Source organism: Diadema antillarum, unplaced genomic scaffold (genome assembly GCF_040938485.1).
Source record: "Diadema antillarum isolate AM-2024a unplaced genomic scaffold, OU_Dant_1.0 seq00000633_RagTag, whole genome shotgun sequence".
Classification (NCBI taxonomy): Eukaryota; Metazoa; Echinodermata; class Echinoidea; order Diadematoida; family Diadematidae; genus Diadema; species Diadema antillarum.
The window spans coordinates 2,319,689-2,339,167 of NW_027271550.1; the positions used below are offsets into that span (position 1 = coordinate 2,319,689).

At 39.1% G+C, this 19,479-nt stretch overlaps 2 protein-coding genes across 2 annotated transcripts in view; one reads left to right on the forward strand and one right to left on the reverse strand.

The window, feature by feature from the left end:
• The window catches only part of LOC139736172 (uncharacterized), a 58,848-nt gene that overhangs the window by 15,841 nt on the left and 23,528 nt on the right, over positions 1 to 19,479 (reverse strand). The gene's annotated exons all lie outside the window — the stretch shown is intronic.
• Positions 4,627 to 15,194, forward strand: LOC139736229 (tubulin beta-4 chain-like). Its single transcript, XM_071646961.1, has 4 exons — positions 4,627 to 4,683; positions 12,277 to 12,385; positions 13,692 to 13,918; positions 14,247 to 15,194. Exons 1-4 carry the CDS (start codon positions 4,627 to 4,629, stop codon positions 15,192 to 15,194), a joined length of 1,341 nt encoding a protein of 446 aa, XP_071503062.1.

Below are 19,479 nucleotides of genomic sequence, written 5' to 3' on the forward strand. Positions count from 1 at the left end.
CTTTCATATGGGCAATGGCTAGTACCGTAGAATGTTTGTCACAGTGATAAAGTCTGTTTTCTAACTGGCAAGGTATTCTTGTAGTTGTACACTGGTTTCTGCAGTCAATGCTGCGTATTGTGCGGCTTGAACAATCTGCAAAAGGAGTATACAAATGGGGTAAACGTAACAACTTAGATATTAGATTCTCTGAAGTACCCTTGAGCTGTTATCTGTCATGTCAGGTGTTTAGCTCTGCAGCGGCATAAGACAGAGTCTCTTTTAGGGTACAAAGAAAATGAAAAAAACAAAACAAAACAGCTCCTGCAAGCACAATACCTGGTTTATGGCATGCGCATACCGCATGTACCCATGAAAACACATTCATCTATTATCGCATCGTGGACTTTTTGGATGCCCTGCCCTGCTTAGAACAAGAGAGGGGTAGAGACACCTTACATTTGAACTTTGGAGTTACTTTAAACAATTGTCATGATTGTGCAGTGGCCCAGTGCATGCAGTCCAGTGCCCACATACACCACACCAACTTTTAAAGTTGATTTCACAAATAATATAGACAGTAATATAAATAAACAGAGGAACATACAAGAGTCTTTATCTAAATGAGACTTTAAGTAAGAAGCTGTCGTAACTTTAGCCCGACCAGACGCTGTGCGAAGCAAAGCTATTTATACAGCGACTGGGCTGTGTATAGATCTATAGCATAGGGCGTCTAGTTTACATAGCTCTAGTCTAGTGTAGTGTAACTGCAAATTTACAGTGCAGTGTGTTAATAATAATAGACTGTGTAAAACCTATTCATGAAAGTAACACAGAATAGCATATGTGGGACCGTTAGCTGAACACCGGGAGAGCTGGATCCTCGGAAGTAACTGAAGTTCTATTGTAGTAAAAGTAGTAGCATTTTCAGATTGCCGATGGTTATGGAGAATATAAGCTAAATCGGGAGTTTTGATATTAACATCTGACTTCACCTTGTAATAATCTTTATCTTTGACAGCCTGGAGACGTTGTACGACTCGGCTCTGTCCATGTACCATTCCTGCACGCGCCAATCAGGCTAGGCCGAGCGCTATCGAGTGAGCGTGCACACCATATCCATTTTTTAGCGAGCTCCTCGCCTCCAGCTAGCCCCTCTTGATCTCGTCTCTGGCTCTGGCTGGTTTCCCACCTCTTTGTTTCAACACTCCAACAGATGGAATGGGTGCTCTATCAATCTTTCTATTTCATCACAATATTTGCACATTTCGAGATAGGGTCTAATAGTAAGATATATTCTTCTCTTTTTCTTTTTTTTTTTCGTGTGAACTATAGCAATCATCATCGGGTTTTATCATTTCCCCTCTCCCCTTGATGGAGGCATCTTGAGGTCAAGCATATTCCTGTCCTGCTGTCTCTATTCCCTTTTTCTCTTGTTTTTTTTTTTTTCAAATCCATTTTCTGTTTGTGTCATTTACATATAATAATTTGAAATGACTTATATTTGTATGTCAATTGTTGAAATCAATAAGATATATAATAACAGCACAACAACTCTTGAACAGAGTGCGGGTTAAAATGGCCAGGGGGCTATTAGCCCGCTTTGTTGACAAGACATGGTCAATGGTGTAGACACTTGCTTGTAGAAATCATGGCGCCAATGCACTTGCTTTAGTAGCATTGTCGGACATGGATTTGAAATGAATAACGGCATCAACAACAGCAGTAACAAAAACGACACCGTGTACGAGAGTGAAAGTGAAAGTTGGGGAAATTTTACTGTCTGATTGTTGGTGTTGTTGTAGTGGTTGTTGTGGAGTACCCTAGATTTGGCAGTTAGATTAATGGTGGCGACAGTCACAGGTCATGGAAATCCTTTGCTCTAAATTACCGTGCCTTTGTGAGTATATTACAGATGTATCATGATTTTGAATCTTCTTTCATGTGGACTGACAAGACGCCAGAAACATTCGTCGTTGAAAACCAAAAATGATCCCCATTCCCAGCGATGTCTGCATAATTTATAACAGCATTATTTTATTGTAGCGAGTAAATTCCCATTCACACAGCTATTGCTATTGTCGGATTGTTGCTTTGCTTCCTTGTTTTGTGTGTGTTACTTTCTTCCTTTTCTTTGTGCATTATTACTGTGCAGGAATGGGTTTCTGCTATAGACCCTCGACACCCAATGTGCTCACAGGAAGCGAGAATTGACAAGGGGTCACAGCCGCGGCACCCCCGTCTTTGAGGCGCACTTTTCCTGTTTGCTTCCTGCTACGCTAATCTGTCGCTTGAATCACCCATGGTTGACTTGGGCCAGGCAAAGTCTCACATGGTGACAGATGAGATCTTCATCTCTTCCTTGAACAATAATTAAGATGCAAACAAAGCGCCTCGAAAAAAAAGCGTCGTATATAGCACTTAATCTCTCACTGTTATCAAACTCTGTAAAATTGTAATATTTTCAAGGTGTTTGTTACTATTTCTAGACACTGTTGTGTGGGGACTCAATGCAAAAGTTGTCGGCCAGTTGTCACCATTATCTGTATGAACAAATAGCACAAATAAAATGAACTGTTTACTACTCAATGGTTTATTCTCAACACTGTGTGACATTTTGTTTATATAAATATAAGAGAAGTAAATCCAGTCATTCCCTCAAATTTATTTTCACCCTCTAAAATATTTGAATTATTTAGCGGTCAGTTTCATCCACATTTTTTTCTTTTCATACAGCTTCCTTTTTTTGCGCGATATCGGAGACGTTACCGTGGACAAAGCAAGTAAATTGAAAAAAGGAATTGAAAGATTTCTCCTACCTCTAAGTACAGATATGAAATTTGTAAGGATAGAATGTTTACTATTATATACATCACATTATCGCTGAGATTTATATCATATAGCGTTTCTAGAAAAAAAAGGAACAACAACAACAACAAAAGAACTAAAACAGCTGTCATTTGTCACTTTATCTCTGCTTTTATGGCACATTTGCAACGAACGGATGATCTGAGCCAAGCGCGCCCCTGCACGCCAGCGAGAGAGGATATTCTTATTTAGCGACGGGATGAAGCCTATTTTCGATAGTCTCATTTTCTTTAGTATATTACCCTGCTCAGCAAATATCCTTGTCCCATTCATCGGCAAGAGCTTCTCTTCTCTGCACCCCTACACCTGAAGTCTTGTGAGTATAATTATATTGTATTGATTGTGTGAGATTACGCGCTATTTTCACCATATTTTGATCAAATTCGCTTTTGCTTGTTATTGTTGTTTAGTTCATTAATCATTGCAGGAAAACCAATCGATTCTTAGGCTTTATATAATATATACTATGGGAGGCTTTATATAATAGAATTTTGAGTTTTCAGAATGGCTGATGTTTCAGCACGATAACATGAAACAGAAAATGCTTACGACTTCTCAACATATAACAGTGTTATGGGTTTATGTTTGGTTGGCGTTTGCAGACATTACTCTGATTATTGTAAAATCTCAGCGAGCGATTTGTTTAACAGAATACAAGCTTTTCAAATCCTTTCTGAATTTCTTCATTCATCATTCATTCATTCATTCATTCATTCATTCATCCATCGCATTCATTGTCATTCCGACATTTTATTTCAGTCGACATTCTCTAGAGCTATCAATCTGAAGCCTATATTCGTAATTTTAAAGGGGATGGCTAGTAAACTGATCTGTGGGAATCAGTGGGAATGCTGGGGAACGATTATTCCAATCTTTGTGGGATTCATTTAAGAGTACAATATATAGCTATTGTTGTCTGAAAATTATTTGCTTCAGAATGGTCTCATATTCAAGTAATGACCAGTTTAATCGCCCTGTCACTGTACAGGCATGCTAACCTGGAAACATTAAAGGACAAGTCCACCTTCATATACATAAGGATTGAGAGAATGCAGCAATATTTACAGTAGAACACATCAGTGAAAGTTTGAGGAAAATTGGACAATCCGTTCAAAAGTTACGAATATTTTAAGTATCTGCGCAGTCACTGCTGGAAGAGAAGACTACTACAGTGTATGATGCCACATGCGTACAACTATATAAGGCAAATAAAAAGAGAATTTCGCAAAACTTTACTTTTTGAATAAAGTGCACATTTCTTTGACTTGCTACTGACGTATGTTAAGGGTAATATTATTCCCCCTACCTTCTGAAAGAGAAAAGTCGAGTGTTCTTTTGTTATGCGAGAAAAATGGAAATATGTTGAATTTTCTTTATTCTTTCTTTATATCGTTGTACTCATGCGACATCACAAGCTATAGTAGTCTTTTCATCAAGCCGTGACTGAGCAGAAACTTCAAAAATTCATAACTTTTTAACGGATTTTCCGATTTTGCTCAAACTCTCACTGATGTGTTCTACTAATATTGCTGCATTCACTCAACCCACTTGTCTATGAAGGTGAACTTGTCCTTTAAACTGCACATTACTTGAATATGAGACCATTCTGAAGCAAATGATCACACAACAAAGGATTGGAACAATCTTCCCCCAGCATTCCTACTGATTCCCACTGATCAGTTACTAGCCATGCCCTTTAAACGAGGACATATGATTACACTCATTGTCTTCTCTCATCATGATCGTTTTGTCTCATCATCCTGTAGAACAAAAATCAACATGCGTGAGATTGTCCACATTCAAGCCGGCCAGTGTGGAAACCAGATTGGCGCAAAGGTTAGTTTATTCCCTGTCCGTCAATTCCAAGGAGGTATTCTATACCATAGGCGTCTCCAATAGAGGCGATGATGCTTATTTGCAAATCCTATCAACTGGTTATCTGAAAATTTCGGTTCCATAACATTCTCTCCGATTGCTCCCACAAACATAACCCTCACCCAATCCTAATCCTGACATCAAACTATCACCTAAAACCCTACTGCATCCTAATAAATATCACAATCCTAACCCTAAGTCCTTGGAGAAAATAAGACAGGAACAATTTTCGCAGGAACAAATGTCATGTCACCAAAAATTTTATTCAGAAAATGATGTTAGTTCGTTCATAAGACTGAGAGAAATGCCGCTGGCTGTTTACCGATTTTTTTTAAAAGAGAAATAAAAGACGCCTTTGCACAGCTGATTATGAACAGGAACAATCAATTTTACATCTGTCTCATGCTCATTAGTCGTTTTTTAGTTTGTCATTATTATACCAAGGTGGGCCCCACCTTTAGGATCGCTTTATTTTGGATATCTCAGTCATTTCAAAACCAAGTTTCATCAAAATAATAATCTTTGAATTCTTCTTAGAATTGTTATTATCCTATTTCATATTCCACGAGAGGTCTCTGATTATCTAAAAAAAAAAAAAAAAAAAACTAATTATCGAAAAGCGTTGGAAACCTGAAGCTCCACCTCAACCAAAACTGTATCATCCCTTTCAGATATTAATCATCATGAAACTTTATTTCTTTTTTGATTTATTTGCCTAACTCTAGTATGAGGAGGTTAGACAACCAATATGCTTTATTTAGGCTTTATCTGCAGCTTGGTCCATCAGGAACATTTATTGTACAGTGATTATTGAAGACCTTGTTCTAAGAAGACAACTTAGCCCATATTCGTTTTACAACAATTAGTGTTAATTAAATTTAATGAAAGGAATTTAGAATTCAACTTCATTATTATTGCCATTCGACGCGAAGAAAACAGTGCCGTATAGGGCTCACACCTGTAAATAAAATGGACTGTCCCAGACCCCTTCACAAATTCGTACCAAAGATACCAAAATAAATGAAGAAAAAAATTAATTAAAAATCAATGATGTAGTTTGGCAAAAAAACTGAATAGCTGTATATATTGAGTATGAATTCCTCTACAAACTGCATTTTGGTTGGAAGATGAAAGCTTTTCTGATGGAATTTGAGGGGACTATATTTCATTGGGTACGTGTACGGAAAATAGGTGATTTTTTGAGTGACAAGAACTCGTAGTCTGGCTTTGCGGACCCCAGGACAGAATTAGAGCAGAACAACCCACCCTGGCAATCTGATGGATGAAAGGTAATATCTCACTTATTCAGGTTAGTGAAGATGAAACACCTCATTTCTCCCAGCTATTTTACAGAATTTTTTGAAATTTAAATTTTAACACACGTCTCTATGGGGAATTATTTACCCGTGTGAGCCCTATAGAGAATGCACGCAATACATGCAAGTCTATGGGAAGTATTCATCCTATACAAGCTCTGCTGGTTTATGTTGATCTTGTATTGTGTCAGATCTCTCTTCCTCCCTCCCCCTTCTCCTCCCTACTCCCCCCCCCCCCTCCCTCTACCTCTCTCCTCTACTCCCCCCCCCCCCCAACTCTATCTAGCTACAATTTCTTTTCTTAATATTATGTTCTTGTGGTACTAGATCTTAGTAAATAGCAGTCATCAGTATCACACAACTTTGAATGACTTCTTGTATTGTGTATCTTGTATTGTGTCAGATCTCTTCCTCCCTCCCCCTTCTGCTCCCTACCCCCCTCCCCCTCCCTCTACCTCTCTCCTCTACTCCCCCCCCCCCCTTCCTTGCTACAATTTTTTTTCTTAATATTATGTTCTTGCGGTGGTACTAGATCTTAGTAAATAGCAGTCATCAGTATCACACAACTTTGAATGACTTCTTGTATTGTGTATCTTGTATTGTGTCAGATCTCTTCCTCCCTCCCCCTTCTGCTCCCTACCCCCTCCCTCTACCTCTCTCCTCTACTCCCCCCCCCCCCCCCCACTCTTCCTTGCTACAATTTCTCTTCTTAATATTATGTTCTTGCGGTGGTACTAGATCTTAGTAAATAGCAGTCATCAGTATCACACAACTTTGAATGACTGTGTTAATCTTGTATTGTGTATCTTGTATTGTGTCAGATCTCTTCCTCCCTCCCCTTCCCCTCCCTACCCCCCCCCCCTCTCTACCTTTCTCCTCTACTCCCCCCCCCCCTCCTCAACTCTGCCTTGATACTTTTTTTTTCTTTTCTTAATATTATGTTCTTGTCACTAGATCTTAGTACATAGCAGTCAGTCATCAGTATCACACAACTTTGCATGACTGTGTTATTTTAATGTATTTCTTTGTTTTGGCTACCACTGAAACAGCTCAAAATACATAAAATTAGTCTGTTTGACAAAACAAAGTCTTATCAAGTACTTTGTAGGCTATAAGGTGATGATGACACACCCACAATCAAGGATAACTGCCTGGATCTATGTATTCATCTTATGAAGAACTGATCAAAACTGCAAGATTTATTTTAAAAAAAAAACCTAAAGGGATTGATTTTCTAAAAGTGTCCCTTTGAGAAGCTTTATAATCCTTGAAAGTGTAATTTCTCATATGATGTAGGGGCAAATATCATAAAAAACACATTTATGATGTTTAAAAGTCAAATAAGAAATATGACCTCCACTATACGGCACCGGACGAAAAAGTATTATAGCGCCCTCTCTCGGTTTGACATCCAGTCGCCATGCCTTGGTGTTTGGTTGTTACTTGTTTTCCTGTCATAGCAAAGATTCGTGACTGCACTATCCCCTACACTGTAAAAACATCGGTGTTAGATTTAACACCACTGGTGTTAAATCTAACACCGATCAAACTTCAATAGAGGACCACACCCACAGGTGTAGAAAATGCACTGTGATGGTGTTGAAAAGTGTTCACCTGACACTTCGTGGTGTCAAGTGATTAAATAAAAACAAACAAACAAACAAACAAACAAACAAACAAACAAACAAACTGTACCTGGTGTTATTTTGACACTGTACTGGTGTTAATTCAAAAATGACACCACATGGTGTTGATTTGATATTTGTTGGTGTTAATATCAATGGTTTAACACCCGTCCAGCTTCAATAAGAGACCACACCAGCTGGTTAGTGTTACTGTGGTGTAAATTTATTTTCACATTTTTTCACAAATCTAGTATTTCAATGTAAAATTCTTGATCGTCTTGTTTAAATTAAAAATCAACAAGAAGTGCAGTTACTAAGAAACTCTTCAAAAACAGTTTTATATTTGGAAATGACACCCTGAGGTGTTAATTTAACACCATATGAGCACCGAAAATTTAACACCAGCTCGGTGTTCACTATTTAACACCGGACTTTTTGCAGTGTACACACTTCTTTGGGAAAATGCTATGTTTGGATCTTTATAGCAATATAATGCGGAAAAGATAATGTAACCCCTGTAAGCAGTAATGTAAGACTTTGCCGAAAATAACTGTTTACTCTCTAAAAAAAAATCTAGTGAAAATATTCACTCTTAAAGGAGTGAATACAAAAAAGAGTGAATTTAGAGTGAAATTTGAGTGAATTTTGAGTGAAAATGTTCATTTTCACTCGTTTTAGAGTGACGTCAGGGATCACTCCAAAATCTTCGAGTGATCCCTGAGGTCACTCCAAAATGAGTGAAAATGAACAAATTTCACTCTAAATTCACTCTTTTTTATATTCACTCCTTTAAGAGTGAATATTTTCACTCGATTTTTTTTAGAGAGTAGGAAGGTCAACCATGCAGGGTAATGCCGATTTTGTTTCGTGTAATTTATGGACTGTTCCACAGCACCCGGTTTGTTGACTTCGTATCTGTTGAAATCCTCTCATTACTATAATACTCTCTACAGACACCTAACCTAATAGACGAAGAACATGCTATGGTGCTAGCTCAAGATGTGGCTCTTAAATCATACACACTGCATAGTTCGTCCGAAGAGTCTACAGGTATTCCTCAAACCAAATGAATCCGTCCCCGAGACGTCGATGTGCAGGCATGATCTTGCATTAGACAGGGGGGGGGGGGGGGGGCAGCCCTGGATCTGCAATTAACAAACTTTGAACTAAAGTCATCAATGTACAAACTCATGATATTAACTTTGCTTTATCATTTCTGGTTCTAGAGCAGAAGATCTTAAATATTCCTTAATGTGGGGGAGGGGTGGGCCCCCTAGGGGCCCCCCAAGAGGGACATGGTGCCCATTTGAAGGAATTGAGATTCTATCCCCCTAGGGATGCTACCTGCTAAGTTTGGTCAAAATTCATCATGAGGTTTTCAAGAAGAAGATGAACATGTACAATTCAGGCTCCATTACAACTGTAGGACTTCTTCCCATCCCTCTCCTGGATCCCCAAGGGGGGGGGGGGTGGGCACCCCTGATTCCGCCATGAACAAACTTGAAACTATGTGTGTCATCAATGTACTAACTCATAGTATCATCCAAGCCCTATCACTTCTGGTTCTAGAGAAGATTTTTAAAGGTTCCTTAATTTTAGGGGGTTTGGGCCCCCTGGGGACCCCCCAGGTAGGCCATGGTGCCCATTTGAACAAATTGAGATCCTGTCCCCCTAGGCATGCTAACTACCAAGTTTGGTGAAAATCAGACATGGCGATCTCAAAGTGAAGATGAAAATGTACAATTTAGGCCCCATTAGAACCCCTCCCCACCCCCCTCCTGGGTCCCAAGGGGGGCACCCCTGATTCCCCCATGAACAAACTTGAAACTACAGTCTTCAGTGTACTTACTCATAGTATCATTTAAGCCCTATCACTTCTGGTTCTAGAGAAGAAGATTTTTAAAGATTCCTTAATTTTAGGGTGTTTGGGCCCCCCTGGGGCCCCCCAGGTGGGCCATGGTGCCCATTTGAACAAATTGAGATCCTATCCCCCTAGGGATGCTACCTGCCAAGTTTGGTGAAAATCGGTCATGGGGTTCTCAAGAAGAAGATGAAAATGTAAAAAGTTTACGCACGACGGACGACGGACGACGCACGACGGACGACGGACGACGCACGACGGACGACGCACGACGCACGACGCACGACGGACGCCGGACGAAGAGCGATCGCAATAGCTCACTTGAGCCCTTGGCTCAGGTGAGCTAAAAAGTTAGTGTCGTGCATTAGTCCCGCCAAGCCGTGCGTTAGATACACGTTGCAGGACTGCATTCCGAAGTGGCTGATTATCTTTTGAAAGGTCATCGAGGTCACACATTGATGATACTGATCAGATATTGCACCTATAACATAATGTACTTTGCTTGCCTCGCTATCTGCTTGCCAACGAAAAGTTGCAGTCAAAATACAAAACTAAACAATGTGTCTGCATTTTTAACTCCATGATGTATTGCTCGACTTCCAAAGAACTCTTTCATCATTTCATGGAGTCGTTTCTTGCTTTTCTCGGACAAAGGCTGTATTCACAGACCTGTATATTCAAAGGAAGAACACCACAAAAGATGGATGAATACACCGTAGCATCATCAGCGAATACAGCAATCTTCAGGCACATACCTTTCAAAAACTGTTTGTGTCAGAAAACCAGCTGTACATCTATTGATATACTAGTAGATATATTTTTCAGCATGCGAAATGACGGAAATCAGGTATCTATTCAATAATAATTGTGAAGGCATAAGTGAAAATGAATACGAGATCGGATGATTGACCACGTTTCGTATTTCGACATAGTTATAGTCACAAATTGTCATCGGTGACCATCGGGTATACGCTGAGCTCTAAAACTGTGCTAATGTGACAAAGAACACCAATCAGGAAGTGTGACATTTTTCTATGTCACGCTGCTCTCTTTGAATTTCACAAATCACACATACATAAACATAGTCCTAGTAATTAATTTATCATTTTACATGGCTGATGTTGAAAGTCGGGTGCTGTCGACCTACGGGAAAGCGACTGACGAGAAACTTTAAACCAGCATGTCAGAGATAGGGAAACCAATCATGCAGCACGCGAATACTGATCACACCACTTTATATCCGGCGTAAACTAATCCAAGCTGCATTATGAAAGTAAGAAAATGAACAACAGAGAAACATGAACAGAATACAGAATATTATGGGCCAGCCTTTTCCCTGGTGGCCGCAAGCCCCAAGCCGAGTATTATTTACTTTCATATTCCCATTATATGTCGAAACTGTATTCCGAAGTGTTCTGAGAAACCAATTTGTCGGCCACAGTTCTAATGCCATTGCCTCTCATCCATAGGTGTACACTATTATTATCATTTCCTGTTCATTTAGTACATTAAAGAATGAAAGTTTATAGCTGACTCACACCAAATGGCATCAGGTTTAAGCTATTCATAATAGGTAGGGTAAAGGGATAGGCAAGAAACAACAGAGATACAGATGATAATGAGATAATAATTATTATATTTTATCAGGATTTCCATATCTGTACAGGTATGCTTGAGCCTCAATAGACTTTACACCACGTGCTTGTATATCATGTACGCATACCTATGCTATTCTATACGCTGTTCATTATCCACCCACGCGAAGTCATGCGTGTGGTCAAGACGATACCTGGTTTACGGTTCAAGTGACATGCGGATCAAAGTCTGAAACTGAGATAGGATATAAAAGCATAATGCAATATACCCATCACACCGTACTGCCTGTATAGATGACGTGTTCACACTTTGTCTTGCCATCAATATGGCCGGATTTGACTTGGAATGACCTTCTTTCTAAATAAGATTATAGACCGTACTGTAAAGATCCGCTCGGGTATATTGGGAAAACAGGAAATCAAAGCATGGCCAAGTTCAGGGTTGTAACACGATAAGATCGGCACAACCGCACAGATTTGGGACTTTTATGTTCCAGGTAACCAATGTAAATCTTTATACATCGGGTGTTTTTTTTTTTCAGGCTGTCGTATTTTCAAGATATATTTGCTTATAATGTTTTTTTAACAACAGCCTCTAACAGCATCCCATGATCCCACAATACATTATATACTATATACAGTCAAATCATTAATATGCTGAATAGCTTCCATTATCCTGAATAGCTCCAAATCAACGTGGGTGTTCTTTCAAACTTTTAAGCAGTGTATTATTGTACATTTTATCTTATTTTCGAATGTCGAATGTACTGATAGTATACGCCTTGCTGTTGTTTTTAAGAGTGTTCATCTGTGATATGTTAAATGCAGAAATTAGAATATGAAATTGAAATGAAACTATGAAAACTAATAAGTTATCAGCACTTTATGGCAAACGGCGCTTCATTAATTGTATCATAATAGACAATAATGAAGACTTATATACGGTATCTTTGTAAAAGACTAAACAAAACTTTATCATTACGCAGATCCCTGACATGATTTGTTGTTGTTGTTGTTGTCGTTGTTGGATATTATTTTGTTTGAGTTAGTTTGGATATCAAGTATTATCTTGTTCGTTCAGTGGACACATTCAGAGGAGCTATAATTATTCACCTTGAAATTAAGAAGGAATGATTTAACTTTCTTAAACCATCCAGTTCTGGGAAGTCATATCGGACGAGCATGGCATTGACACTACGGGAGCCTATCATGGTGAACAAGACCTGCAGCTGGACAAGATCAGCGTCTATTACTCGGAGGCATCTGGTAAGTAGTAATATGCCATCGTCACATCTCAAAGGAAGCGAGAAAAGGGAAATACGCGAAAAAAAAATAATATGCCGACAAAGTCAACAAAAGGCTGAATCACAAAGGAGAATGTATAACCGATGTTTTTACAAGTGACTGAATAGGGAAGTCCAAAGTTCTTTATAGGTAACAGGGATCGCTGTTTGCCTTTTCAAACTCCACACTGTGTGGCTCGTGACTATCACAAGTGAGAAGAACGAGACTTCTACTCGTTCCGTCAACCGCAGGGCTGCGTGAGAAGTTGTTCTTGATGTTGTTTTTCATCTGACCTTTATCTCCCGCTCTTATGCATCCTCTTTCCCCTCTTTCTCCCCCCCCCCCCCTTTCTGCTTTTGAACGGTGTCGTATGTTCTGTTATGCAAATATTTTTAGATGAAACCATTTCAAGCACTGAGGGCAAATGTGTACAAGTGGTCAGGAGTGCGTGATGCTCAAAGATCGGCACATTCGAAATGTACTGATTTATCGTACTGAAGACATAATATAATATGGAATCAATGATCTTTATTGAGATTATTGATAGAGCGTTCTTGAATCACAAGTCCCTCAAGTGTAAAGAATCTTCTAGAGAATTTCAGCTTCGCGTTGTGATTTCGACGAGGACTGTGATCTCTTGACATCCAAAGTTTCATAAAGAGATACTGAATTTGATTTCATACGTCTTAAAACATATTCGAAAGACCAATCATCCTCATGCAGATGAAAAATGCATAAAGGTTTTCGCAGTATTCCATAGCAAATAATGCAAAGCAAAGCCCCTGCTCGGATATACATGTATGTTTTCGCAGAACTCCATTCTTGATTCTATAGTTTTGGTCGTATAAGAAGATCGATCTGACCGTTGTAAATTCACAATGAGTACAATTGACTTTGATAATGACATAATCGCGACAAAATACATGAACAGTCTACATAGATAATGACTGTATAATTACATAAATAAGATAAGAAAATAACTTCCGTATATTACACGGCACTTTTACTGCATTCTCTATTTTCACATGACTAATATTTCTGGTGCCACTTCCGGGTTTCATTTCATTGTTTTTCTTTTTATTTCTTTTGTTTTTCACGAAAAATAAAGGGGGGGGGCGTGCGCCGTTTGCGCCCCTCCCCCCTCTGGATCCGCCACTGATGTTTGACTTCAAATATACTGTAGTTATAATAATAATGATGTCTGTCGGCGACATGTTGAATAGATACTGGACATCTTTCCCATTTTCATTTAATATGTTCTTTCCACCTATATGGTACCGTATTGCAGGTAACAAGTATGTTCCACGGGCGATCCTCGTTGACCTGGAGCCCGGGACAATGGACTCCGTCCGGTCAGGAGAGTTCGGCCTGCTCTTCCGACCGGACAATTTCGTCTTCGGCCAGAGCGGAGCAGGAAACAACTGGGCCAAGGGTCACTACACGGAAGGAGCCGAACTGGTCGACAATGTGCTCGACGTACTCCGGAAGGAAGCGGAAGATTGTGATTGCCTGCAGGTACATATACATTGCCAATATATCCGTCATTAATTCGATGTATCTATATCCACATCGATGTTGGATGAAGAAACATTGATAAAGAAACAATACAGGCAACGAAGATTGATGCATGTCTTTTGTTCTTATTCTGACCAATTAAAGTATCACCTTCTTGATAGTACTACGGCAACAATCTAATTTTGCACTATGTTATGGAGAATAAAAGGATGAGCAGAAACATACCCAGTAGAGACCCAGACGAGGAGAATGACAAATGAATTCTTAGAAAAATATATGATAACACAAAAATGTTATAATATTATCATCATCATACGCTCCTCTCCAGGGCTTCCAGCTGACACATTCTCTTGGTGGTGGAACTGGCTCCGGAATGGGAACCCTCCTCATCAGCAAGATCCGTGAAGAGTACCCAGACCGCATCATGAACACATTCAGCGTTGTACCATCACCCAAAGTATCAGACACTGTTGTTGAGCCATACAATGCTACTCTTTCCGTCCATCAGCTGGTTGAAAACACAGATGAGACCTACTGCATCGACAATGAAGCCCTATACGACATCTGCTTCCGTACCCTCAAGCTGACCACCCCAACCTATGGTGATCTCAACCATCTTGTGTCTGCCACCATGAGTGGAGTCACCACCTGCCTCAGATTCCCTGGCCAGCTCAATGCTGATCTGCGTAAACTGGCTGTCAACATGGTTCCCTTCCCCCGTCTTCACTTCTTCATGCCTGGCTTTGCCCCGCTTACCAGCCGAGGAAGTAAGCAATACCGAGCCCTGACCGTTCCAGAGCTGACCCAGCAGATGTTCGATGCCAAGAACATGATGGCAGCCTGCGATCCCCGTCACGGCCGCTACCTCACCGTTGCTGCCATCTTCCGTGGCCGCATGTCCATGAAGGAGGTTGACGAGCAGATGCTCAACGTCCAGAACAAGAACAGCAGCTACTTCGTCGAATGGATCCCCAACAACGTCAAGACCGCCGTCTGTGACATCCCACCACGTGGTCTCAAGATGTCTGCCACTTTCATCGGCAACAGCACAGCCATCCAGGAGCTCTTCAAGCGAGTCTCGGAGCAGTTCACCGCCATGTTCAGGCGAAAGGCTTTCCTCCACTGGTACACTGGTGAGGGCATGGACGAGATGGAGTTCACTGAGGCTGAGAGCAACATGAATGACTTGGTGTCTGAGTACCAGCAGTACCAGGATGCCACTGCGGAGGAGGAGGGAGAGTTTGACGAGGAGGAGGAAGAAGAGGACTTGGCCTGATCAATATTTCTCTCACCTATAACGAATTCTTGAAAGAGAGAGAGGGGGAGAAAAGAAATGAACTTTGCAGGGAATTTAGCCAGGTTGATCCGTTATGTCTCACCTTTGCCTTCTGTTCACCTCTTTAAATCGCCTTATCGATGATAGGCCTATACCTGTTGCTGTTGAAGAAATGAACACTTTTTTGTGCATGCTTAATAATTATTTTTTTTAAACAGTGAATTACTAAAGTATTCATCATTGCCAATGTTGTCGTGATCTTGTGTAATTCGGTGTAGTGTATAGACTGTAGATGTGAATCGAAACACTGGATGAACGAAAATCTATACATAGGAACAACTCCGTCATTTTTAGTACAGAAATTGGATTTTTTATACATTTTGTGATAGCTTGGTCATGTCATGATGATTATTGCTTGATATATCATCAACCTGTGGTATGGTTTATGATAGTCAGGTCAATGAAATCCCAAAACTATATTCGTCATCATAATTACATAGTGTATTTATATAATTATCGTCAAATGAGAATATTCTGAACGTAGCTGATGAGTGGTTGTCCCCACTTCAGGACGGCCTTGTAGACCAAAATCGATCAATGTGCTTGAATGATAAGCAAACCTCTAAATGATGTACATGAAAAGATGGCATTTCATTCTATACCTTCAAGATTCATAATTATTAAAGATGCATGTGACGAAAATGTATGACCACGAGCGTTCTTTAACTTTTTGCGTCAGCTGTCTCAGATCCATTCGTGATCTCCCTCTCTCCCTGTCTCTCTCTCTCTCTTTCCGTCTTCTGTTTTTTATCCATTTTATTCATTGTCCTACTAACAATTTTTGTCATAAGTCATCAATGTTTTGCAAGGAATATATTTTCCTACTTATTCAGATAAGAAGTCATCACTTTGCCCCCCCCCCCAACTTTTTTTTAACCCCGAAGTACGTAAGCGGCACTAAAAAGAAATAGATAGAGATCTTGAAGTGTGAGTGAGGTAAGGTTATGTGTTTGCACTGAAAACCCCCTTTTTTGTCAGCTGAAGAAAGGGGAAGGGGAGAGATGAGCTGAAGACCTTTTTTTTTTCACTAAAAAGTCTTGTTAGCTCATGAAACCCGGAAGTGCCTCCCCCCCCCCCCCCCCTTGAAAGCGCTCACTCGACATACCTCCTTGCACAGTTGTGTCAAATTCGAAACTTTTCGAAGATTCGAATGTAAATGATATATGAAACAAGAACTACCGTTTGCCCATGTATAGTTATATGGTATTGAATCCAGAAGACCAAGCACACAAGATGAATTTCGAATGTAATGATGTTTCTAGAAAACAAATTCCTGAATCTAAAATGTAACCTCCACGGCCTGTAATATAGTTCAATCTCTATCAGTGCATGTTGTATATAAGTGCCGCGAAACCGATTGCATGCAGTTAGATATTCCGAAGGCTCGTTAATTCGAAAATGAAAAAAAAAATCGAAATTCCGAAGGTTTGTTATGTATTCACATCATCCTTTCAATTTGTATTTTTCGAATTATTGAACCTTGGGAATGACGATTTTTTTTTCTTTTTTGGAATAACAAACCTTCGGAATAACGATACCTGTTTTTCATATTCAGCTTTTTTTCCGGAATTACGATACTTCGGAATAACGCCCTAAACTTGTTTGGATTAACAAACTCTTCAGTAAATGGTTCAATTCTTATAGGAGTTTAGTGGTCTATGACCAGTTCAAGAAGTACCTCATTTGGCGTTATTTTTTGGTGTGTTCGTGTGTGTGTGTTTGTGTGTGTGTTTTGTTGTGTTTTGTTTTGTGGATTTCTTTTTTAGCAAATCTTAATGCTCGATGTTTCTATATGGGTATGACAAGTAATAATGAGTAATGGAGCTGATTAGAATAATGCAAGATAGCGATATTAACACAATCGCCATTTTTATCTCTAAAACCCTCTTCGAAATAAAATGTAATGTCTGCGGTGGAGAGTGACAGTGTGATAACTTTCTGAAATAAAGCAATTCAGCCTATAGCTAATTCAGAACAAAAACATACACGTGCTATATTTCATTGCCAGTCACGAAGGGTTTAATTTCATCATGATATTTAAAGAATTAAAGCAATATCTGAATGTAAAAAATAAAGGCCTTTCTCAAAGAAAGTTTAAATATTTCAAAGTTCTGTCTGTCTCTTCACCACGCATTAATGACAGTCTTTGGGATATGCGCCAACGAAATAAGGATGGTCAACAGCTTTGACACTCCCAAATTTTTAAGGAAATATCTATTGCACCAACATAAAGATCACTGAATCTCTTGACGGAATCATCCATCCATATTGTGTGTGCCAATAAATTTTTGACATGAGGTAAAATAATAGGCCAATCATCCATGATGTGCTTTCCGAACTGTATTTCTTTAACACTTTGTGTGTATAAAGATTACCACGATGGAGATTATATTGATGTGGCATGATATCCCATATTTAGAGAACATTTTTGAAGAAAATAACGTAGATTTTGAAAGAATTATGGGGATTTAAGTTTGCCATTGCAGATTTGGTTGCCAGTCGTGATCTTGATCTTTGTAACGCTATCATTATTGGCATCACTGGACGGAAGATTGTCATTATTATTCTTCAAAGTCCCGTATTATACTACTACTTATATACATGTAAGTCTGAGTACAATATCAAAACTTTTAAAAGTTCAACGCCGAATTCTCTAGTTGATCATTAGCATAATATACATGCACGCATGTTTATCTAAAGTGCAAGTAGTCATTGGAAAGTTCGGTAATTTTCTTCTTTTGGTTGGGTGTATTATGCATTTTTGTCTCAACAACGAAATCGCATCGGTCAACTTACTTGCAACACTCTTTGGCATTAAAACAATGACCAGCAAAGAATGCTCGGCGACAAGGTGAGACGGGTGGTATGCAAAGATCGGTAAAGTGCTCCCCTCATAACGAACACGGTTGAAAAGATCGAGGTTAACATTGAGGTCCCAGAATTATGATCTATAGACCTATATCTTTGATTTTATAAGCTATATTTCTTTACATAATTCACTGTTCGGTTATCACGAAATTTTGATATAAAGAAAGAAACCCGCCAGTCCCGAGGACTTCGTTATAGGGGAATGCATGCACTTATAGTATACTCATTGTGGTAGATAAGAATGGAGCTATATCTCCTTGGTAAATAGCAAAGAACTGTATTGGACCTTAGATAAGGTCCATGGTGAAAGCAGTGAGATGGAGATAAATTATATAGTTCTAAATGGATAAGCAAGGAGGTACCTCCTTCTCTGCATGCTTTTTGCTCATCCACCTCTTTCCTGGTGATGTAAATGACGTTCTGCATGGCACATGGCACACAAATCAATGTATGTGTTTGAAGTTTCAGTTTCAGTAAGCTTTATTTCTCCATTTGTACGTAACAGAAGATAAGTATGACAATATCGAACATATTATTCACAAGTCATGAAAATATAAACAAAATGTCGCATTACAAATATATAATCATGTGAATTATAGATATCATTTCCGATCTTTAAGTGTACAGGTGGAGGAGACCGTTATCAATTATCAGCAAAACGCTTGACTTGGACAACGGCCTCTGCACATAACATGCCTTATAACAATTTTTTTAAAATTTAACTAAAGGAAGGAACGGAACAATTATACACACGTATAGAACAAAATATAGAGTAAATCTTTAAATTATTTTAACTGTCATTTAACGGAAAAGGACAACACAAGGTGGAATGTAAAAAGGCGAAAGAAGGACAGAACAAAATAAAATAAAATAAAACAAAGCCCGAGAATAAGGTACCCGAATAGGAAGATAGAGAGAAGAGAAGAAAAGCGATAAGATACAGTGTTCAGGAGTTGGGGACTATAAAACAAAAGCGTAATTTCTAATTCGAGTGGTACATTGCGAGAAGAATATGTTTATAAGATGATTTAAAACATTGTAAAGAAGAACTGCGTTTAAGGTCATCTTTCAATGAGTTCCATACATCTGGACCACGATGTCTTATAGAATTTTGAGCTACAATGAATTTAGGGTTTTCCAAAATGATAATCTGCTGCGGACGGTGTATAGGATATGAATGAATACTATAATTTGAAATATATATGTCTTTAAACAAATCAGGGAGCTGATTGTTATGTATATTTATACATAAATATTGCTGTTTGTATATCAGAATGGGAGTCTTTAAATCATAAAATAAAGATTCAGTGTGTGCTAAGTAGTGTGAACCGGTAATAAGTCTTACCTTACGTTTTTG

Coding starts and splice junctions, on each gene's coding strand:
- LOC139736229 (XM_071646961.1), top strand. CDS start 4,627: ATGCGTGAGATTGTCCACATTCAAGCCGGCCAGTGTGGAAACCAGATT. Junction 12,386..13,691: donor CTATTACTCGGAGGCATCTG/GTAAGTAGTAAT, acceptor ACCGTATTGCAG/GTAACAAGTATGTTCCACGG. Junction 13,919..14,246: donor AAGATTGTGATTGCCTGCAG/GTACATATACAT, acceptor GCTCCTCTCCAG/GGCTTCCAGCTGACACATTC.